This window comes from Larus michahellis, chromosome Z (assembly GCF_964199755.1).
Source record: "Larus michahellis chromosome Z, bLarMic1.1, whole genome shotgun sequence".
NCBI lineage: Eukaryota > Metazoa > Chordata > Aves > Charadriiformes > Laridae > Larus > Larus michahellis.
In genome coordinates, this window is record NC_133930.1 from 76,831,348 (window position 1) to 76,854,942 (window position 23,595).

General features: G+C 46.2%; 1 protein-coding gene across 17 annotated transcripts in view; it reads right to left on the reverse strand.

Moving 5' to 3' along the window:
• Nucleotides 1-2,125: 2,125 nt before the first annotated feature.
• Nucleotides 2,126-23,595, reverse strand: part of PALM2AKAP2 (PALM2 and AKAP2 fusion) — a 279,896-nt gene continuing 258,426 nt past the window's right edge. For 9 of the 17 annotated variants that reach the window (XM_074571097.1, XM_074571094.1, XM_074571091.1 and 6 more), the window contains 3 exons: nucleotides 16,756-16,934; nucleotides 13,386-13,424; nucleotides 2,126-5,825 (listed from right to left, as the gene is read on the reverse strand). In XM_074571097.1, the coding sequence (XP_074427198.1) occupies nucleotides 5,733-5,825; nucleotides 13,386-13,424; nucleotides 16,756-16,934 (311 nt within the window). In that variant the 3' untranslated portion in view covers nucleotides 2,126-5,732. The remainder of the gene's footprint in view (nucleotides 5,826-13,385; nucleotides 13,425-16,755; nucleotides 16,935-23,595) is intronic. The other 8 variants (XM_074571098.1, XM_074571096.1, XM_074571093.1 and 5 more) reach the window with 1 other exon arrangement.

Sequence of the window (23,595 nt, forward strand, 5' to 3'; positions counted from 1 at the left end):
CCATGTGAAACGCTGGGATGCTGTTCACTCTTTCGCCTGGGGAAGAGTGCAGGGCTGGACACACACACTGCTAATAGTTTTCTGGACTGCCTGTCCTGGTTAATTCAATAAGTAGAACACAATTGAAGGTCATCTTTAGCGCTCATGTTCGTGCTAATATTTGTAGCTCTGGCCCTGCCTTGCCCTGTCCCTTCCCTGCTATGGCTTGTAGTGCTTTCTTGGCTTTCTTACACTACAGACCCCATTTGTGTTATTTTTTTTTTACATCTGCTGTTCCCACTCACAACTGAAAACACTGTACTGAATGCTGTCCCTCCTTTTAAAGCGGTTTAATCAAACCCACCTCTGCAGAGGAGATCCTTTGCCTCTCCATTTGCTTTTCCATGGTGCTAAGGCCACTTAAAGCCACCTACAACTGTTAAGAGGCGCAATATCCTTACCTTATATGGGACTACACCAGAAATAAGGGACAAAATGGCTCTTTTATAGTCCTTAACTACTTTGTAAAAGCTTGGTGCATGCCATTTTGGCTATGCAATGGGGTGACGGGGATTTTAAGTGTCCTAAATGTGTGTTATTAAACAAATACCAACCACTGGTAACAGCAGAACGCATTGCACAAATTCCTGAGCTGCTGACACCCACTGGCATCACTGCGTTAGTTTTGCAATGTCTAAATGCTCCCTTGCAAATGTCCAGTTTCTGCTTTTAATTGTCATAAAGCCCAAAGGAGAGGTCTAGAAGGAGTTCCCTTTCTTTTCACTGTGTGCCAGGGAGTCCGATATGCTATCCCTCTTAGCACAGAGCAAGGGAAGGCAGACAGAAAGCCTCTTCTGTGTTGAAGAGACAATAACCTCTTTTTCTTCATACACACAGAGACCAGAATTGGTGGATAAATTATCAGGCTTGTTTTCTAGCCTGTTTTATGACTTCCAGCAGTATTTACTAACTGGAAAGGAAATACACATCTGACTTTCTTCTGTAGGCATTTCTGACACTGTGTGCGCAATGGAGAGGAGGGCTCCTGCTACGGAGAGCACAGAACGAATTGCTGCACTTGGCCGTGGTCAACTCCCATGGAAATCCCCAGTGTCCTCCTCCTCCTCCTCCCAAGGGCTGTGGAGCAGGGCTGTAATTAAATGCCTGACTATTCCTGGCACGGGGAGGGGACAGAACGTGCCCGGTTCATGCACCTGGTGCCACGGCACCTTCCAGCTCTTGACGGCAAACGTGATGGCAGCTCCCTATTGAGGTTGAGGGATGGGGTCTCTCCTGGTCTAGCTGGCCATGAAAGAGGGGCAAGGGGCTGCAGCAATGGGCAAGCGACTGGCTGCTGCAGCTGGGCATGTGAGAAATGGACAACTGGCTGAAACGACGTGGTTTGCTGTGCGGGATGGCAGGAGCCCTGCAGGTGTGGAGGAGGCAAGGTAAGAAAGCTCCTGCAATTCATCCCGAAGCAGATCTGGCCTCAGCAACCCTCCAGAAGCATGTCAATGGGAAAGAAATACTGAGGGATGATCTTAGAATCATAGAATTGCCAAGGTTGGAAGGGACCTTTCAGGTCATCTAGTCCAACCATCAACCTAACTCTGACAAAACCATCACTAAACCACTTCTCTAAGCACTACATCTACCCGTCTTTTAAAAACCTCCAGGGATGGTGCCTCAACCACTTCCCCGGGCAGCCTGTTCCAATGCTTAATAACCCTTTCAGTGTAAAAATTTTTCCTAATATCCAGTCTAAGCCTCCCCTGATGCAACTTGGGGCCGTTTCCTCTTGTCCTATTGCCTGTTGCTTGGGAGAAGAGACTGACCCCCACCATGCTATAACCTCCTCTTCTCCAGGCTAAACACCCCCAGCTCCCTCAGCCGCTCCTCACAAGACTTGTTCTCCAGACCCCTCACCAGCTTCGTTGCCCTTCTCTGGACACACTCTTGTATCTGCAGCTGATGCCGCTGAGTGCAGAAAAAGAGGTATCTCCTCCCTCTTGGCAAAAAGGCAGAAGCAGAGTCAAGTGGGGGGAGACCGACCACCCTGAGAGGTGGTAGCCAAGCCACTCTCCTCCAGCCGTGTGCTGCTTGCAGGGGTACATGTGAAGAAACAGGCAGCTTTGTAGAAACACAACACAGGTTTCTGTTTTAATGAGAAAATAATTATATACTTGCATTGTAGGCCTCACAGTCACTATAAAACAGAAGCAGGATAACATTTAAGTGGTTAACATACAGAAAGCCAGGTATTGTTGAAACTGGTTGATAAGTCATGACAAGGATGCCACCTTTTGGTTGCCAAACATGTCAATGCTACTGTATTTTCCTTCAGATAATGTCAGTACGGAGCAAGATGAAGCCCAAACTGGCAGCTTTTAAAACAAATTGTTCAGAAAACCTGCACTGTAACCCCAAAGTGATTATAATCACAAATGCTAATGCTTAACTATTTCTCAATACACAGTTTCATTAAAACCAGTCTTTGCCACGGGAAAGGATCTGAGCGCTTCTTTTGTGGAGACAAAGTTAACTCTGCAATAGTGCTCTTCTGTTGCATTTGATATATTTATATATAGATAGATATGTATTACTGGCGTATACTTATAAACACCTAAGCTTGGTAGCATGCAAATGAAATAACAGAGGCAAGTAAACTGCATCGCACTCGCGTTACCGCAGCACTGAATGTGTGCTGCTGACCTCGAGTGTCCATAATTTCTGGAAGAGAAAAACTCTGCTGGGTGGAAAGTTTGGCTGTCCCGCACTGACACACGCAAATACTTTTGTCGCGGGGGCTGAAAGCGAATGCTCCTAGTGCAGAGGACTCCTGCCCGGCCTCTCCTCACCACAACATCCCCTTCCTTAGAGCAATTTAATTTTCCCTTCAAAGACTGAGGGCCGTTTGTGGCAGTAGGGGAAGATGTGGCAAAGCATGAAGAGATGTCTCATGATGGGTGATCAATACCACTGGTTCACAGTTGAGAGAGCAGGAGGGAAAAACAACCTTCAGGTTGAATAAAGAAAATAAAGATGCAGGTTCCTGGGAAAGCAGACCAGGGCTGCCCCAGTTTCAGGGAGCTAATATTGGAGGAGACTCTGAAGAGCGTCGTTTGGTGCAAGACCACCTCATCGTAAGTTCAGGGGCCGTCTCCTCTGCTCAGGAAACCCCCTTTTCCCACTCTCACTTACACTCTCCCCAAGGCTGGAGGGAGCCAGGACTCCTCTTGGTACAGATGCGCAGAGCTCATGGATGTGGCTACACGACGTATGGTCTCACTCGAGGGCTGCATTGGTGGCGTTGCTTTTCCTACAGTCTTATGGTAACGACCCGCCTGCAGACGTGAGTCACAGATCACTGCTGATTGCCATGTCTGGACAACGGGTCCACTTCATTGGGTATGTACTTCCTTCATAGGCATGGTGCCACCCCATGCATCTGGGTTTAGAGAGCATCCTTCAGATAAGCTTGCTGCCCTTACCACAGTGAACGCTCAGTTCAGCAGGGTTTTCTTCTCTTCAAGAGCACTTAGGGAGACAATTGACAGAACTGAGTTAACGCGTATATATAATTGTATTTGCTACAAGTCCCTGAAAACAAGCCTCAAAATGATAGCGTCCATGGACAGAAATCACATGCTGGAGGAAGGGAGGGGGATGGGGACAGGAGTCATTTGGTTGCAAGCTCTGTGTTTGTTTAAGAAAAGCACCAGAAGTATGTTCACAGTATCGGTACTCATTTTAAATGAGCTCACTGTTTCAGGAGAAAACAGCACAGCAGGTTATGAAACCAAGGAAAGGCTTAAGGGAGGACCAGTATCCTGGCTGATGATTATTTAAAAAGATGTCAAAATAAAATAATTGTTTCTTTATAAAAAAGACAGTATTTTTTATATAGAAAAAAGCTCACTGTCTTTTTTTTCCTGTCATCTCCCAAACTTGTTGGTTTCTAATCCAGAAATTATGGTTCCCAGTTGTAAAATACTCCTATTGTATTGCTTGCGTGAAAAGAAAGAGTAAACCCGCAGCCCCTATACTACGTACAAATACAAAGCACAAGAATAAATACCACATTTCTTTTCCTAATTGTCAGCTTACAAAACTGGTCAATACTTTGCAATTGTGACTCATGCAAATACCATGTTGGGTCAAATTTTAATATCACAAATACTGCATTAACTCAGTGCCTTGTTTTTATATCCCCTTTGAGAAAAAAAACAACAAAACAACCAACAAACAAAAGAAATTAGCACTCGCCCCTATAGCTGGTAAACAGCTTTGGAGGAAATAATCAGTTCACGCACTGCCATACACTGTGGTATGCCAGCCTCACGCACACACCGGCACTCACACCTGCACACACGCACACACGCACACACAGATCCACACTAATCCTTCACTGCTGATCCCAAGCCTAAGCAGTAACTAAAGGCTCTACGGTTTGCTCGTAGCACTGAAAACACTGGCTGAATGGTAAAAGTAATGTTTTCTTCCCTTGTCTGCTCTTCCTTGCTCGCTCCTCCCAACTTGTTATGTCCTTTAGCTTTTTTTTTTGTTGCCTGGAAACGTGAAGCCTTCCACAAAGCACTCTACTTCAAAGGCTTTTTATGTTGTATAAATATAATTGAAGACGTTAACTATCTTTCTTCTTTATTTCATACCTCTTTCTAGGCCAGAGTCTGGCTTAGTTCAATTATTGCGTCATTTAAAAATTAAATGTCCTTTATTTGTATCCCTTTCCCACTACCTTTCTACTTCAGATTATCCTTCTTCATAGATTTTACACATATGCCATTCTTTTCCCTCCCCACCATCAAAAAATAGTTGTCATCCACTAAATACAGATTTTATATTTAGAAACTTTGTTACGTAAATATGCTCTGAGAACCTGGAGCTCAGGTGATATTGCAAGCGTATAGGATCCTAAAGCTAAGGTAATCCATTTGGCTTAGCTCTCATCCCCATCTATTCCACTCCTAAATTGTGATGGCTTGTGTTTGCAACACAAGGACTGTTTTACTGTCTACTGGATTGTACATTTGCAATAACTGCCGCCCTGTTGGGTTTTTTTTCCTTTTAAACAGATAAATTACTAGACGGGGGAGCAGAACCCATCCCCCTACAAAAACCACCCTAATCCCAAACCCAAGCCTTCAGAGCCCTCAAAAGAAATAGCAACAGAGGGCAATATGGTGTTTTGTGGCTGGATAGAGTACGCCAAAGCAACGCTGACGGTCTTGGTGCAGCGGCCGTGGGAGGCGAAGGAGCTGCAGGAGCGTCCGATGGGAGCTTCTGCAGGGACGGTGGTCCCCGGGGGCAAGGCAGGGCAGTCAATTCGGCTAGCGGGAAGCACGAGCCTGAGCCCTGGCTGCAGGCTCCTCCACGCCGACCTCCCACCATGCGCCTGCAGCCTCTCCGGTCTGTGGGGACGACCGCCCCTTGTCCCCCCCAGCCCCGATGGCTCCCACCCCCTGCACCTTCCCCATTGCATCATTTCAGAGATGGGGATGGAGAAAAGGAGAAGGGGGTATTTTCTAGGTGGGGTTTTCCTGTTGTTTTAGGATTGCCAGGAGTTGGATCACTTCTGTGTCTATGTGCATCACTGAGTTTGTTGTGTACTTAATAAATATTGGACTAAAATGCTGCTGCTTTCGTGGTGGTTTTTTGTGTTTGCTTTTTTTCCTTCCTTTCTCTCTTTTTTTGGTTTCGGCATGCCTCGTCGCTGTCTTCACGCTGCTGCGTGGTTATTCATCCTCCTCCCGGTTGGCGTAAATGCCAGCTTCCCAACGCAGTGCCAGAGCGCTCTTTCTGCGGTTCACCCTGGTCGCCTCTAGGACCTGGTCAGGAGAGAAAGGGAGAACACAGCACATCACTCAGCTGCCTGTGGACCCCGTGCTGGGGCATCCGGCACCGCAGGGACCAGCTGGGCTGGTCCTTCCCATGGGGCTCCCGGTGCTGCACCTCGTGCAAACCGGGAGGACTCATGCAATGAAGCACTTGCTGATGTGAAGGTGTGGGGGGTGGATAGCACGCAAGAGCAAAGCCACACCACGGGAGGACAGAGGTGGCAGGAGCTGGCTGGCAGCATCCAGATCACTTCAGGGGAGCCCCAGCTGGCCCGTACCAGCCCAGCTGCACATTGCCGCATCCCTGCCTGCTGAAGGCAGAGGACAGGGTCTTGGTCCTCTTGCCAGAGGCATCTGCACACCTTCAGTACCTGGAGCCAGCAACCACATGGTATCTTTGTCCAGAAGCTGCTTTGGAGCTGCAGGTGAAGCCTGGAAAGCCGTCTGCTGTTTATTTCAGCACATCACCCCTGCAGGCAGAACTAGGCAGCTTTCCCTCACATCTTCTCGTGGTCTTTGGCTTGCGGCTTGGCCAACAGGAAAGCCTATGCCCTGTGGCCAAGGTGATCTTGGAGTGAAAATCACTCCATGCATATGGGAAAGGAGATTTACATATGGAGGACCTGCACAGCCTGCAGAATGCAGTGCAAGATGGGCCTCGATACATGTATATATTTTTCATACATACACACACATATATATGCACACATACAAAAAACATACACTGTGTATGTATTATGCATATGCACACACATGCAAACACAGAAACAATTAAGTAAAGAAGTAAGAAAAAGTTTTAATATGTATTTTAACAAGGTTAAAAAAAAAGTCAGATGAAACCAAAAGGTGTTATTGTGACACGCATCTGACGTACTCCTCAGCAAATGAGTTATGTTCCTCGGGGGTCGATATGGGGACTAGTGCTGTTTAACTTCTTTGTTGGTGGCATGGGCAGTGGGATTGAGTGCACCCTCAGCAAATTTGCCAATGACACCAAGCTGAGTGGGATGGCCGACACCCTGGAGGGAAAGGATGCCATCCAGAGGGACCTGGACAGGCTTCAGAGATGGGCCTGCACCAACCTCTTGAAGTTCCACAAGGCCAAGTGCAAGGTCCTGCACGTGGGTTGGGGCAATCTCAAGCACAAATACAGGCTGGGTGGAGAATGGATTGAGACCAGCCCTGAGGAGAAGGACTTGGGTGCTGGTTGTTGAGAAGCTCAACATGAGCTGGCAACGTGCACTCACAACCCAGAAAGCCAACTGCATCCTGGGCTGCATCAAAAGAAGGATGGCCAACAGGTCGAGGGAGGTGATTCTGCCCCTCTGCTCCGCTCTCGTGAGACCCCACCTGGAGTACTGCATCCAGCTGTGGGGCCCTCAGCACAGGAAGGACACGGACCTGTTGGAACGGGTCCAGAGAAAGGCCATGAGGATGATCCGAGGGCTGGAGCATCTCTCCTGCGAGGACAGGCTGAGAGAGTTGGGGTTGTTCAGCCTGGAGAAGAGAAGGCTCTGGGAGGACCTTATAGCCACCTTCCAGTAACTAAAGGGGGCCTACAGGAAAGATGGGGAGGGACTCTTGATCAGGGAGTGTAGTGATGGTGTAGCTGTTTTAAACCGAAGGAGGGTAGATTTAGATTAGATATTAGGAAGAAATTTGTTCTTGTGAGGGTGGTGAGACACTGGCACAGGTTGCCCAGAGAAGCTGTGGATGCCCCATCCCTGGAGGTGTTCAAGGCCAGGCTGGATGGGGCTTTGAGCAGCCTGGTCTAGTGGGAGGTGTCCCTGCCCGTGGCAGGGGGTTGGAACTAGATGATCTTTAAGGTCCCTTCCAACTCTAACCATTCTACAATTCTATGATCCTAACTAAAGTATGGCAGTGGGTATTTTCCTCCCAGCAGAGTGAGACATAAAGGGGTCTGGGGCTTTCTTACAGAAGCACATGGCAATGTTATTTTCTGACCAACACTGAGTAACAGCTCCATGATCAAACTACAAAGCTGCCAATGTCCACTACCCTCAATGTGTTTTAAACCAGCCCTCCTAGAGAAGTAAACTTTTGAAATGTTTAAACAGTCAGTTAAAAAAAAAAATTGTAAAAAAATCACCAACAAATACATGACTGTGCATTGTATCAATGCTTGCCATCCCTGGTCCTTAATGCTTCCTACAACCTGCTCTGTGCACTCCTTGACTGATGAAGAGTAGCCGGCCTTTTAAGAAAGGACAAATGCAGTGAGGACTTAAGTCTTCACTGGAATAAAAATAAATAATTTAAAGAATTGAAAGAAACTCTTCTTTCAGCTCGTAACAAGTTGTGGCTGGAAAGGTATGCAGGTACTAGCGACTTCTGTACAGGCAATATCTGGAAATCTGCTCTGAACTGTCATCTGAAATTACCAGCCACAACTTTTCTCACAGGAAGGAGAACAAACTTCTGCATTTACATTAAGATCCAGACCTCCATTCAGGAGCTGAAGTAGGGTGGAATTTGGCCAGCTTTATTATTTCTTTGCCCTCCTAGTTTCTTTCAATGATGACTATGAACAAGTCAAAGAACTAAAAGCAAAATTCAGCCAACAGAGATGATTTTGAGCTAAGTCTCCATCTGCTTCCTGGCACTGACCAGGGCTACAAAGCTGGTCCAGGTCCACCATCAAATTGATGAAATTGTGCCCAAAATCACGCCTCCTCTTTTTGCAGAGCAACTAACAGAGAGTAAGGCTGAGCAGTTTCCATTTTACCCAGTAGAGGGCAAAGGTGCTCACAAACCTAGCCATTCATCAAAAAATGAGATCGCTAAAAAAAGCCCTGAGACATCAGACTGTAGGCAGCGTACTGGAGGTGCAGGGATGAGGACCAGCAGCTTAAACTACATATTTGGGATTCTGAGTGCCTAAACCAAGGAAAACCAACCCAAACCAAATAATGGAGAAGTGAAACTGGGACTGGGTATCAGGGCATCATCTTGCTACCTTCTCAGAATAAGAAAAGACAGTGTCTGCTCCAGGGTTGGCAATGAAGGGGGGAAAAAAACCCACTGATTTTTGGTCTTTTTTGGATGGCGACAGCCAAATACTGATAAACAGGAGACTATCAAGAAGACCAGTATAGGATAATGATTAAATAAAACACAGAAAATTGATGTTCTCCCCACTGGATATTGAAATTTACATGAAAAAAACAGCAAATTCAGCATAAATTTCAAACTACAACTGCCACTGTCACAGACTAGCTGTATATTTGAATGAGGTCTGCTGAATTTGGCCTGTACATTCATGACAGCTGAAAATAAAGTGTATTTTACATAAGCTACAACAGTTTCCAGTCAGTGTCTTCCTTGCTGGAAATCACAATGTTGTGATGGTCTCTAGAGATGGCCCCTAAACTTAAAAGATTTCTGCTTCTGATCAGTCAGCTCGTCTTTGTCTTAATAGATGGCAACAGGGTTTCTTCCATTTGTCCCCTGTCTGCAAAACTGCCCAGAAGCTTGTCTACTTCTGTAAACACTGCTGGTTTCTCCAAGGAAAACTGTATACAGAATTGTATCAGAGACACCACGAGGGCATTGAATGTGGACTTAGCCTTTGTAGGAAAACAAGTATTGATGTCCAGCTTAGTACTAATAAACAAGCCCTCTAAATAGTAGAGCAGATACTAATAAGCTAAAGGTCCTTTAGAACAGTTACACCAAAATTATTCTTCTAATCTACTGAGAAGAGTTTTTGACCTAAAATAACCCTCATCTTTACGAGGTTGTGTCAGTTTTACACCCGCTAGAGAAAACAATGGGGTAATTATAGCATGCAACTGGAATGACTGAGTGGAGAATTGGGAGTCCTCAATGGAGCATTGAATTCACAACCCAGGAAGCCCCTTGCCTAAAATAGCAAACAATCTCCATTTTAAAATATTCTTGGCAGATATCAGGGCTGTCCATAGACCCCTCATGAATCCAGTGCCCAGAGGCTCTTCACAGCAGGTCAAAGGATGGAAGGAAAGTCTTTTGCTTTTGCTGTTGTGGCCTTTTTGGGGGTCTGTAACACACCACATTTTGGCCACGTTACAGGATGCTACCTCAAGGCTTCCTAAGTGTCCTCCCCAATGATGCCCCACGTCAGCTCAGTGGGTGAACTGCGGTGAGCGACTACGCAGGGCCAGGCTCGGGTAGTCACGGTGTCCTGAGGTGGCCAGGCTCAAAACTGCAGGCAGAAGGTGAAGGATGAAAATCAGAAAGATCAAGGAGCAGACAGTTCACTCCAGCTTAGGCTGAAGAACTGAGCTGTCTACGTCCCAATGGTAAGTCCACCTCAGTGAAAAAAAAGCAGTGTTATATAAAATGTCTTATTTGGGGGAGTTTGGGAGTATATTTATCTTATTTGGGGGAGTCTATTGGACTACTAGCTGCAACAGAAGAGGAAGAATCTTTTTTTATTTTTTTAGAATGTGTTGTGTTGGAAGGGACCTTTAAAGGCCATCTAGTCCAACCCCCCTGCAGTAAGCAGGGACATCTTCAACTAGATCAGGTTGCTCTGAGCCTCATCCAGCCTGGCCTTGAATGTCTCCAGGGATGGGGCCTCCACCACCTCTCAGGGCAACCTGTGCCAGTGTCTCACCACCCTCAGTGTAAAGAACTTCTTCCTAATGTCTAATCTAAACCCACCCTGCTCTAGCTTAAAACCATTGCCCCTCGTCCTGTCGCTACATGCCCTTGCAAACAGCCCCTCCCCAGCTTTCCTGTAGGCCCCCTTCAGGTACTGGAAAGGGCTCTAAGGTCTCCCCGGAGCCTTCTCTTCTCCAGACTGAACAACCCCAACTCTCTCAGCCTGTCCTCAGGTGCTCCAGCCCTATGATCATCTTTGTAGCCCTCTTCACGACCTGCTCGAACAGGTCCATGTCCTTCTTGTGCTGAGGGCTCCAGAGCTGGACACAGTAGACGTTTGGAGAGTAGCTGTGATGTGCCAACAAAAGTACCAAGATACATAGGGCTGTAAAAACTGCTCTTCACCTCTCTCTGCAAAAAACTGATGTGTGGATGTTGTGGTTGCAGCTCTGGGGTCTCGCTAAGAATTGCAGAGGGCTCTTTCCTGACAGATTTCATTTATTTTTGAGAATTTAAAAAAAAAAACAAAAACCCGATGGAAACAGCTACCACTGTCAGGTATAAGATTAATTTATCTATGCATCCTAGACATGGAGACTAACCTGTCCTGAATTTCCCTCCAACAGATGTAATGACAGTTGCTCTCTTAGTGGCAACAAGAGAATACAAAGCAAAATACAGACATGCTTTAGTACAAAGCATTTTTATCCCCACCACTGAATTAAACTGACTATTATATAGGACAGGCTAATCTTTATTGAACAGTAATGTGGTAGCAACATGATTTTTCTGGAGGTTAATATTTAGCGATTCCTCCCATCTGGACTTGGATGATCTAAAAGCAACAAAAACAGAAAATGCTAAGGTCTGGGTGTCTAAAATCTACCAGTACCATGCGGGAAAGTCACGGCACAAGACATCTGCCTGGAGCACACCCTGCACAAAGAGACAGAAGCTCAAAGGCAGGGAACAGGCTGCCTGTTCCTGCAGATGTGAGTGTTCCCGCTCATGAATGATAACTAAATGCTTTAACATAAAACTGTAACTACTGAGGGCCAAAGAACATCTAATTCTCCAGTATAAAGGTATCTTCTTTACTGTACCTACTTAATGCTATTCACTGAATACCCCAGACCTCTAGGGAGCACAGTGAGGAGCTGGGTATCTCAGACAACGATGTGTTTACCTGAAACAAGATAGTAACATATTATATTGAACATAGGAAATTCCACCTAAACACGAGGAGGAACTTCTTTCCTTTGAGGGTGGCAGAGCCCTGGCACAGGCTGCCCAGAGAGGTGGCGGAGTCTCCGTCTCTGGAGACATTCCAAACCCGCCTGGACGCGTTCCTGTGTAACCTGCTCTGGGTGACCCTGCTCTGGCAGGGGGTTGGGCTAGATGATCTCCAGAGGTCCCTTCCAACCCTACCATTCTGTGATTCTGTAAAACATAAACCCTGGGCTCTGTGCCATCGAATCTAGTATGTTGGTTTTCTATTTTGTAACAGAATTTTTCTGCAGTAGGGTTTAATGTTGCATAAATGTCACCTTACTGCAGTTATCTCCTACAGTATGATTGATACTAAGCAAACTCAGGATAATGTCCCGTAAATTTGAAGAGATATATATAGTTGTAAGGACAAAAAAAAAATCTACACCTGAGCTTCTGCCTCTCACACAACATCAAACACTCTGATCACTACTTACCGTTCATTAATTGTAACTGAGATTACTGTGCAGATATTGTGGGAGAGAAGAGGCCCAACCTGTGTTTAAAACCAGGTCTCTGAAAGCACACTGCTCTTGTACTGATTAACTCTCTATGAATACTCTACTCAACGATCAATCACTGGCTTGTATCTGTCAGATAAAACCCACACTAAATTATTTAATGAATAGGAAATGGCATAGACTTGACTTTGCTTTACTCTCCAGGACAGAAAATGTTCATATACTTGTCTTGAGGTAGCTGGTGGTGGTCAAATATGGTATGGAATAGGGAAATAGTGGAAGGTTCATGTTTATAAAAAAATGACTGATATTGAATGAATGAATGTCAGTCATTACCACAATGTGTTTGTGTCTCTTAGAGAAGTCCAGATTTAAACATATGTCTGCAAAGAAAATTGCAGGCAATTGAAATGTCCACATTATTGAGCACCTTGTTCCTACAAACATGGCAAAAGTGTAGTTGGCATCAACTCCCCGCTCTTAAAATTGTTGTATTTGGCAGAGTCCAGCTTTGCAGGGATAAGGACTGTGCAAATTACTGCCTTGCTAAAATACCAGATGTCGCTGTAAACTTCTTTTCTTTAGCAGATCTGGGTTTCTTCTACTCTGAGACCAACACTGGTGCTAAGTTGTGGACTGTGACCAGCCATCACATCACAACACCCAGGGACAACGACAGGTTCACAAAATTCACCAGACTGAGGCCGTGCGCTTGGATCTGACTCTCTTCTTCCACAGGTGAAAGGTTAGTGTGCGGATTCTTTACAGAATACTAGAGGTTGTGACAGTGCTAAATACACTGTCATCAGAGACAAAGGAAAGCCATGGCAGTTTCACTCAGCATCTGAGGATGCTTGGATCCCTGGTTCAGCTTTGCCAGCTAAACGGTAACAGGGATTAAGGAAAAGTTCTCATTTCACGCCTCAGGAATGCTCCAGTCCTGGGCAACAGCTGCCATCCCTTTAATTACAACCCCTCCCATGCCAGGAATTGTAACTAGAATCCAAGGGTTAGAAAACCAGCCACACAAATATTTGTTGATGAGAGATAAGAAGGAATACCCGCACCCGCACCCCCACTCCCCCACCACACATTTGCATCCTGGTTTTGATATGAAACAGCACTGGCACACAGCATGGAAATGCACACTGCAGCGACATGCACTTGGAATCACCATGCAAGAGGAAGCAAAAATATATAAGCAGTTGAAAAGTACCTCAGAAGTAACCTTGCTAGACAGTAATTTACAGGTGTACTGGTAGAAAGGGAAAAGACCAGCATTAGTACATTGAACAAGCATGTTATAACTAGGAAACAAGAACAAAACAAAGAAATTGCAAGAACTGGCACATCCCAGAGAATAGGATTTCAAGCAACTTGGTGTCATAAAAAAAAAAGTAAGATTAGTCAGTTCGGTGTTTTTTTAATGACATTGCTTGGCCAGTCTCAGTCTTGTTTACCACCAGTGCTTGACCTGTTTTCTTGCTGCTGCATTTTCTCTTTTTCTCACCTGTTGAAACCTCTACCGTAACACATTCTTTTTGGAAGAAACTGCCCCCTTGCCTGAGCGGCAAAGTTCTTCCAAGAGCAGATGCGCTTGATTTGCCCTCTGTCTCTGAAAGTCAAAACCCGCAAGCCCTGGCCAGAGCGCCCGCGTTGTAGCCACTGAAGCCAGACACAAAACAGGAGGCGGTGATGTTTACAGGGGATATGGAACAGATGCCCTACTGAAACCACCCTCCTGCCTTTTGGCGTGTCTTACGTAGGGAGAAGCAGAAGCTCTATGCATTAATACTGCTGGTGTGCTCACCATATCAGGGGGAGTTTCCACGGACATCAAACCTCTCCACAACCCCATTCCGGAGACCGTGGCTGCTGCCTTCTGCCCCTGCGGCAGCGCTGGCTCTGTTCAGCGTGACTGATCCCTGTACCCGAGCAAGTCTCTGGTTCCCCTCACTCACAAAGAGCAACGCTGAGCCACATTCAGCTCTCAGGACTTAATGGTCCAAGTGGCAGCTGCCTGTCTGGTTGTCAGCTATGCTCCTTCCCCCGCTACATTTAATAAATCTTTTAAACAGGACAGTGATGTGCTCTTTTGTTTCATTAGTTACGGAAATCTTTTTCCTGAGCACACGGTCAAATGTCCTCTGCTGACAAATCAAAGCTATTTGTTGTTTAAATAATTACTGCTTAGCCTGGCACGTAAAATATTAGCTCGAACTAACAGTGGTAGAAGTGCAGCACTGCTTATTTGAATTATCTTTCCCCTGCCAATGGTGGGAGTTGTTTACAAAAGGAGAGCGGAAAAAGGCAAGGGAGAGAAACAAAACGCTCCTGCTGGTGCAAGGAAGCTCTCCCCAGGCTCTGCAGGACACTGCCCTCTAACAGGATTTTGGGTAGGCAGCAGCAAGAATGTAAATCTTGCTTGGCTGTGTGCAATGGGCTTAGAGAAGAGGAGAAGGACAACAAACTGCAACGCTGTGGGACTTCGGTGTGCACTGGGGCTCTGTGAACTCACTGCAGCCTCAACAATTCGTCCCGGCCATGCATCCTTGGGTGGTCGATGCCTGGGCAGCTCTATCAGCAGTAGACAGCCGAGCTGGCACCCACAGCACACCTCTTCGCTCAGACACTGCCCGGATCAGTGCTCTGGTCAGGACATCAGGGCTTGCTTCCAACGGCAGAAGAGACTAAGCAATCGTGGCCAACCTGCTTTCTAGGGGGCACGTGTGCAGGTCTGTAAGCACCTGAGGAGTTGCAGTCTGGCAGCTGAGCAGAGGGAGTTACATCCAATGACATCTTACCCGTTTTTGTGTGTTACAACATGCACGACAAATGGCATGTGGCCATCACAGCCATGGGAGAAGATTTCCACCACAAGCCACCGCTTCGTGGGCTGGGCAAGTCACCTTCGCTCTTCACGGAGGTGAAAGAAAAGCTCAGGGTGAGTACCAAGCTAAGTGTCACCTCTTTAGTCCAGCAGCTTCTCTGCTGTGCTGAGCTCTCGAGCCACCAGACTGACAGATACTCGCTGCAGGACTCCCGAGGACCACTTCTGCAAAGGGCATGAGGGTGTGACACGCCTCCTGCCTCTGAGGGCCCTTCAGGGAAAGAGATGCTCCAGGGAGAGGCCAGAAAACAGCATCCACCGGAGCAGGTGGAGCCACCCCGTTTCACTGGGTGCTCTGGGGAGGGAGGAGAAAGCCGAGAGAGGATCCTTCCCAAGATGCTGCTGTGAGAACAAGGCACACTCCTATGCGCAAGCAGGTCTCCTATGTGGTGGCAGCAGGAACCTGACGGACGATGAGATCTTGTTTTTCAATGGCTTCAGTAGAAGAAGGGACCAGAAAGTTTCTGGTGTGCACTGGAAACTAATCTGTTTCCATTTTGAGTCAGCTCTCCTACTACTTTCTAGTTAATGAGCAGAAATAAAACAGGACCCCTCCACATTGTATTCCTTCTGATTTTAACTATCTTGTGCTACTGTGCAATATTCACCAGTAATGATTAAAAGCTGTCGGACTAGTGCAGCATTCTTGTTACAAACTTTCACCTACTTCTACACACCTAATGAAACTCTACCTTTAATGAAAAGTAGAAACTAGAAGGTAGGACTAGAAATACTAGAAAGCAGTTTGTTTGGAGCATGAACTCCTTGGTGCTGGTGTCATCGTTCTGACATCTCTGGGGGAATGCCTGGAGGACTGCGGCTGCTTCAGCAAACATGGAACAAGGACTATGTCCATGTAAGAAGTTTTACATCGCACTTTTATCTCACCACCTTCTGCAGTCATTGCCCGCAGTAATAACGAGTCTGAATAGGAAACACCTCGTGCTCTGCTGGGAAACAGGTTGTATAATGGATGCACCTGAATTTTGATACTTCCAGCTATGAAATTCATGGCTCTTCTTATTAGTACCTCCAATAAAGAACAACTTAATTGGGTTAAACTCTACTACAGTAATGACTGAAATACAAGCACCCATTTCACAAACTGAAATTCTGGCTGATCTTCTGTTTTTGTGGAAGAAAAGACAGCAAAGACAGCAAATCCAGCAGGAAACAGCATGCTGCCCCCTGAAGGACCCAAGTTAATTTCTGTGACGTTGCCAATCCAGTTCTGCAAGGGAGGGTTTCTCAGGACGTTATCCATTTACACTGAATCATGAGCACACTGGGACGGGACTTTGGGAGTCTACAAACACAGGCATGAATACATGCTTGATCCATCAAGTTCAAACAGCCACTAAAATAATCTGCTGGAGGGTCTTGGTGATGTGTGAATTAACAGAGTCTGCCAATTGCAGGGCAGCTATGTATTATTCATTAACTTAATTAATTTAAAAGAATCTTAATATGAGTTGGCTTTGATGTTTGCAGTGATTCTCTCCCTTCCTCTTCATTAGCCCTCATCCTTCGCTTTCAAACATACTGGCCCTTACAATGTGTTAAAATCCTTACACACTTGAAAAGTGATCTCAGCAGATTCTTGGGAAATAAATATTTTTGTTGTCTTGAGTGTTGGTTCTCATGAGACATGGTCTCTATCGCAGAGGAAAAAAGTGAAAAGGACAAGGGCACTTACACTGCTGTCGTCCATCCTTTCTCTTCTCTTAGTTTTGTGTGTTTCGTAATCCTCCATGAGGGTCTGCATCAGGTTCTTGGGTCGCTGGGCTCCCGCAGGCTCCTCGGGCGGTGGGTCAGACTGTGAGACGTGGCCTTCTGCGGTGGGGGACGGAGGAGGCTTGATCTTCTCTATCTTTCCTGCAATTACATGAAAAGGAAGGACCCTTTCTAAGCTGAAGGACTCGTAAGTTGTTTCTAAAAGTTAACAGCAGAAGAAGCATTTTCAGCAGGGTTTGAATGAAGAAACAGTTTGGAATGAAGTTTATGAAACAATCTGGTAAATCAGGATGGTCATGGGCTTTTAAAACACTCTCTCTTCTTTAAATGCATTACACCAAAAACCACTAGAAAATCTTTTTACAAAACCTAGAAGAGTCACCAAACGATACAATGCAAATTTAACCTACCACTGTTATTTACAGTAGTATCTGGCTGAATTACTCCCATTCCCTCCTGTATGACACATTTCAGTGATCTGGAAATGTTTCTAAGATTCTGGAAAACCACAAGTTTATTTTTTTTTCTGATTCAGACAATACGACGCACAGGATGCCACCACTGTACACGAGGGACCACGTGCCCAATGTCCAGTGAAGGCATCTGGTTAAGCGGTGCTAGCTTCTTTGCTTCTTCCAGTGCTTTGTCTATGCTTTGGAAGCATGAAAGGCTTTGGGTTGGTCCCTGGTGCTACTCTTCCCTGCATCTGTGTCCTGCAAGTTGCAGAGGGTGCTCCTGGAGGGAGACCTGGGGAGAGCGGGATGGGATCTCCATCCCACACACCCCTCGTTCAGACAGGGCCCTTCAGTCTCCTGGTGGAAAGAAAGTCAGAGAGAAGTCAGGCTGCTCTCTGGCTGAGCCTGTTTCACCCAGGGGAGCCTGTTGTAGGCAGAGTAATCCCAGCTGAAGAGCTGGGTAAAAGGCAGGGGAGAGCAAGGAGACCACTGCAACGAGCTGTGGGAGAACTCAGGGGATGGACAACCCATGCTTCTCCGGGCAAGACAGCCTGCGTTTCTCATCTCCAGGCATTGATCTGGTCAGTCATCCACCTTGCTCCACTGGGAAGAACGATGATGATGGTAGCAGGTCATGGGCGTAGGAATAAGGTGCGGGGGTCCTCAGCTATCAACAGGAGATCACAGGAGATTTTCCATGGCATGTCAGCTCCTTGAAATATGACGGTTCAATGTATGGGAAAGAAAAAAAAGGAGAAAAAAAGCCCACCACAAAACCCTTGCAAATAAGTGAAGTAACCAGAAGGGTCGTGCAGATGTTCATGAAACTTCTTGTTGCTGAGAAATGAAAATCTTAGCTGCTCTTCCAAAAAGCATCATGACAGTGGTAGCCACTAGAGAGCAGCCTTGAAACCTCCTGTAAGAATCAGCAGGATTTATTCTTGAAGGGGGAAGTGAAACCAGAGTCTTTTACAAGAAATCCCTTTGCCGGGCTTGTTTCATGTTTCAATTCCGACCAGTATGGAAAACCCCAGCCTCACTAGTTTCTTCCTACAGACTTAGCTGAAGCTGTCTGGCACAGAGATGAGGCTGGGAATTCGTCCCCCCTAAATCACCCCACCAGAAACTGGAGGGGGAGTTTCTGTGTGCCCAGGTTCTCCTCTGGGTTGCATCAGCACCAGCTCCACAGACAACCAGGAGTTACACGGCCAAAGCAGGGGCCAACAACAGGTCCTGAGCTGCACCCATGTGTGACACCTTGGACTGCTCAGCAGGAGAGAGTAAGAACAACCGTCACCTTGCCTGTTAGGTCCAGTGGGTAAAAAAGTCTGCTGAAAATAAACGGCCTGGTTAGGGTCAGATATCTTGCCGTATTACTTAATTCTTACAGTAAAAAGTAACTGTCCTGGATGTATGCAAGTAATGCATGAAGAATCGGGCTTCTCAGACATCTGCCCAGCTTTTGCTTTCCCCCAGGGATGCAGACCCCTCACAGGATGCTCAGACCTACAGGCAAGCCTCATGCCTGAAAAGCGCTCCTTCCACCCTACTTCCCCTGGAAAACAATGCAAACCGTAGCCTTTGGGGATCTGCATTTTAGAAAGGGGGTATCTCCAAGCAGATCCATCCTCCCTGGATGGAAGGCCCATCATTTTCTGCATTGTGGCAGCAACCCTGCAGTAACACGCAACCGTTGTACGCAAGCTGGGGAGTCTCACCACGAACAGTGTCACAGTTCCCTTTTCACAAATAGACAAGCCAAGGTAGTGAGGAGATTTGCCCACAGCAAAACAGTGGTCTGATGGTTTGTATCCACAAGAAATTATGCTTATACAACCATTTTCTCTATGTAAGTAAGTGTTCGAATTCCACTAAAAACTCAGGAATTCACAGCGTCATTTCAACTACTTTTCACGAGGAGCAAGTGCCTCTTTCAAATTCCTAAAAATTTAGCGAGCACAGGTAGGCAGGTGAAAGAGAGAGATCCTACCAGTGCCAATGGTGGCAGGAAGGCAAGCAACCAGCACAACCACCAGTGAGGTTGTGGTTAGATGACAGTGTCTGAGGCTTCAGGGCTCTCAGAACAACCATAGGAAAAAGTCAATGAACCTGACGCAGAGCTCTGGTCTGGAGTAGACCTATTCTGCCAGTTCAGATCGTGTTAGAAATGTCGCTGGATTAATTTTCTTCTGGCATATTTTCATCCAGATAAGGTACTGTTCTCAGGCAGAAGAGTCATTCAGCATAAAAGCACCACGAGACAGGATGATCACAGGCACTTTCTCCTTCTGCAGTCCCGTGGCCACACCTGATGCACACAGACATTGCTGGTGGTCCTTGCCCAAATCCAAGCTGAGTAAGAAAGGAACTGTACTCTGACTCGGATGTAAACAGGGTCACATCTGCAGGATACCAGCAAAAACTGCAGCCTGATGATCACGCTTGCAAGTTAACAGTAGTTAGCAGCGTCTTCCCCTCCAGGAAAGGTAGTCCCCTGAGGTCACCTTTAGAGCTGCCACAAGATACCGAGTACAGGCTACAGCATCCCAGATGTTCACCTACACATTAACATTTTTCTCCTCTTTCAAAGGGACTCCAAAAAATGTTCCGTGGCTTCAGTTCCGGTGATGGCTCCCTCCACTCTCTGGCTTCAGGGATCTAGCAGAAAGCTCCTGTAATTTGATTTCTCCTAATTTCCTGCCTCTTGTGCTATTTGGGGTAGGCAGGAGCCGCTGCTATGGAGAATGCTCTTTCTAAGCCCTGGGGAGGGGAAGGGAAAGCTCAGGGAAGGGGCAGCTGCTGCCGTGTCCCCATCTGGTGTCTGTGAGACATGGCCTGATACCTCTCTGCAAAACCAAAGATGTGTAAGAGCTGGGGACTGATTAGCTTCCTCCTAACCAAAACCTCTGCACAGCTCTGGGGAGCAAGAGGGGTTGTGATAGTGACTTATCCACCCTGTGAAGCCTGACGGGTGTCCAAGCACTCGCTGCAAGCTAAGGAAGGATGCTCAGCTGGTTTGTTGCAGTATCAAAAACAAGAAGTGACTAAGGCAAGGCCCTGGGACAAGGACCACCACTAAATTACCAAGGGCCATCATATAATGCTAACTAAGGTGCAACGGAGATGGGAAGAATGGGTCTTCACACTAGTAGGAACAACTATTTTAGAGATATTGTTGGCATTTTTAAGACACCTCCACAGCAGAGAAAACTTTTCAAAATACGGTATTTCAGCAAGACAGATTGTTTTAGGAGACTTGTTTGTGCTGAAGTCAGGGGATAATTGAAGTGTGTAAAAAAATGTCCTTCTGGTAATGTGGAGTCTCAGTATTGCTCCAGGTGAAAGGCAGGCTTCTTCAGTCTTCTTGAACACCAAGTGAGTAACATGAATATGCAAACACACAAACAAGTCAACATTAAAAAATGAACCTCTCAGAGATTCTCTCACTTCATACACATTCTCCACTAGGGAAGGAATAAGACAGCAAATGACAAATGATCTGGGTTACTATGCTGTTAAGGCGTTCAGGGGATGAGTGATGAGCACTCCAGAGGAATCCTTGAAGAGAATGATGAACCTTGCTTTTTTAATACTGGTGCTTAAGAAGGGGTAAGGAAACAGTATCTTCCATAAACTCAAAGGCGCCATTTCTGCTCTAGCCTTTCTCAACGTTCTCATTATAAAAAGGGGTTCATGTATATGTATTATAACTGATCCTTATTCTTCTGCCCCTTATACAGGGCATTAAAAATTTTGCCATGGCCACAAATATTAAAAATATCTTGCCCCAAAATTTCTCCTTCTCCCCCCACCACCCAAAATGTATCTTCAGGCTGTGGCTGAACCTGACAAACTTCCTTAGTGTAGGTATTTACTAGTGAAAAATTAAAGTGAAAAATGGTCTTGAGCCTGAAGCAGCTTCTCTGACAGAGGCTTACACTCCACAGCCATCACTCAGGGGAAGAAAGCAAGGAGAAGAAAGAAGACAACAGCATACACACATCCCTCACTATCTGGAGGGAACAGTTACCTGAAACATAAAGGTACCTGATCATTTGCATCTCTAATCTGCAGGTCCTCTTCTGGGCTTTTGCCATTCACTGAAATTCTCTTGTCTAGTTCATCAACTGAAGACAAGAGAAGATGACTGCTGGGGGGGCAGCTCTCCCAGATGGGCACACACATGGGTCTGAGTGCCTGCAGAGGGGTGCAGGTAGTACAACGTGCCTTCTGCCTCACCTGACAATGCTATGGTGACAAACACCAAAAAGGCAGATGTGGCAGCTTCAGGAAAGCTTATCCCAGGCATGGCTTCTCGTGTTAGGGATTTCCCGATGCCTCATCATGAGACAGCAAATATTCACAAAGAGTTTCTCTCCAACAGAAAAGCCTTCATTAAAACAATCCTCATGTAATGATTTTCACATGTCCTTTGATGAACAGGATTACTTGAGCCAGGCACTACAGAAAGTTAGACACAAGTTCCTCATAGTCTAAGTTTCCATATTCCTAATAAAAGAACACGGAACTTACACCACCAAATGTATGCTGTATCCTCGTGTCACACATTTATTGAATCACACAATGGTTAGAGTTGGAAGGGACCTCGAAGATCCTCTAGTTCCAACCCCCTGCCATGGGCAGGGACACCTCCCACTAGACCAGCCTGCTCAAAGCCCCATCCAGCCTGGCCTTGAACACCTCCAGGGATGGGGCATCCACAGCTTCTCTGGGCAACCTGTTCCAGTGTCTCACCACCCGCAGACTGAAAAATTCCTTCCTAATATCTAATCTAAATCTCCCCTCTTTCAGTTTAAAACTGTTACCCCTCATCCTATTGCTACAAAGAGTCCCTCCCCAGCTTTCCTGTAGGACCCCTTCAGGTACTGGCAGGCCACTATAAGGTCTGCCTGGAGCCTTCTCTTGTCCAGGCTGAACAACCCCAACTCTCTCAGCCTGTCCTCACAGGAGAGGTGCTCCAGCCCTCGGATCATCTTCGTAGCCCTCCTTTGGACTTGGTCCAGCAGGTCCATGTCTTTCCTATACTGAGGGCCCTAGAGCTGGATGCAGTACTCCAGGTGGGTCTTAGGAGAGCAGACTAGAGGGGTAGAATCATTCTGTTCAAATAAACTATCAAACAGCTCCAGCTGCTCTGTCCAGGAGGGATGATGTACCACCCGCACATTGTAGGAGAACACCACTGGCTTGCTACGCAGCTGCTCACCACCTTGCCAAGTGCAGCAGGTACTGCAGCAAAACAACACAGGAAACGTTCAAATTTAAATACAGCTCCACAAATATTTTGGGATCCACAATCACTGGGTCATCCATGATGACTCTCCATTTAGCCACGCTAAAGCATTTTTTTGATCTTTCTTGGGTTTCTTATGCAGGAAACCAAATTTTTTGGGGAAAGGAGTTCACATACGCTCTTCCCTTCACATTTCCAGGAGTACCCTGGAGAAGGTCTTATCCTGTGGGCACACAACACATAGCCGTTGTTCCACTGAAACTACTCTGTGTCTTGCTCCAGTCATCTGCAGTGTGTTAAAAGGCTGCTTTGACGCATCCCAAGCAGCTTTAAAGGACACTTGTTAGCAGTACAGAAGTATATTACTAGGAACCACGTTGGTTTGTGCTGGGTGGTTGGCAGACACCAAGTTTAGTGCTACTGTCAGTTGTATGGAAGTTGTATGTCAGGGTGGCAAAAACTGCCTGTTTGCGATCTAAAGTAATTAGCAGTTATTTCACACATACACCCACATGAATTGTGTTAATCTTCCACACTTCAGTCAAAATAGCAGTTCAGTTCACTGCAGTCCTTGTTTGTCATTTGTGTTTCTGCTATCCCCATAACAACAGTTCAAAGCAGTGAAATGGGGCAGGAGTAACAAACAATCAGGGACTGCCTGGAGTCCTAGTAAAGCTACTCTGCCTGCTCCACCACCAACAAGCAACGTGATAGGTAGGCCATTGCTAATTAAGTTAATTACTACACCTCCTCAAAAGAGTTCTGGTGAATTTACACTTCCCTACTTAGCAACAGATTTTTCAAATTTAGACTTGACCCTCTAATCCCTTTCCGTTGAGGTATCCTGATGTTAAAAGAAGAATGCCAATTCTTTCTTTGGGAAAGACAATTTGGTGACCGAAATACCTCTGTTTCTTCTTCTTCTTCCTCTTCTTCTTCTTAGAACTACTATTATTATTTTTCTATCTGAAATTAGATATTCAGATTACAGTATCAGACATGTTCTACAGCATATTCCTTACTGTGCCTACCACAAATAGATTTTCTTTTCTGCTCTGCAATTCACCTCCGTAACTCGCCACAATGAAGCTTTACA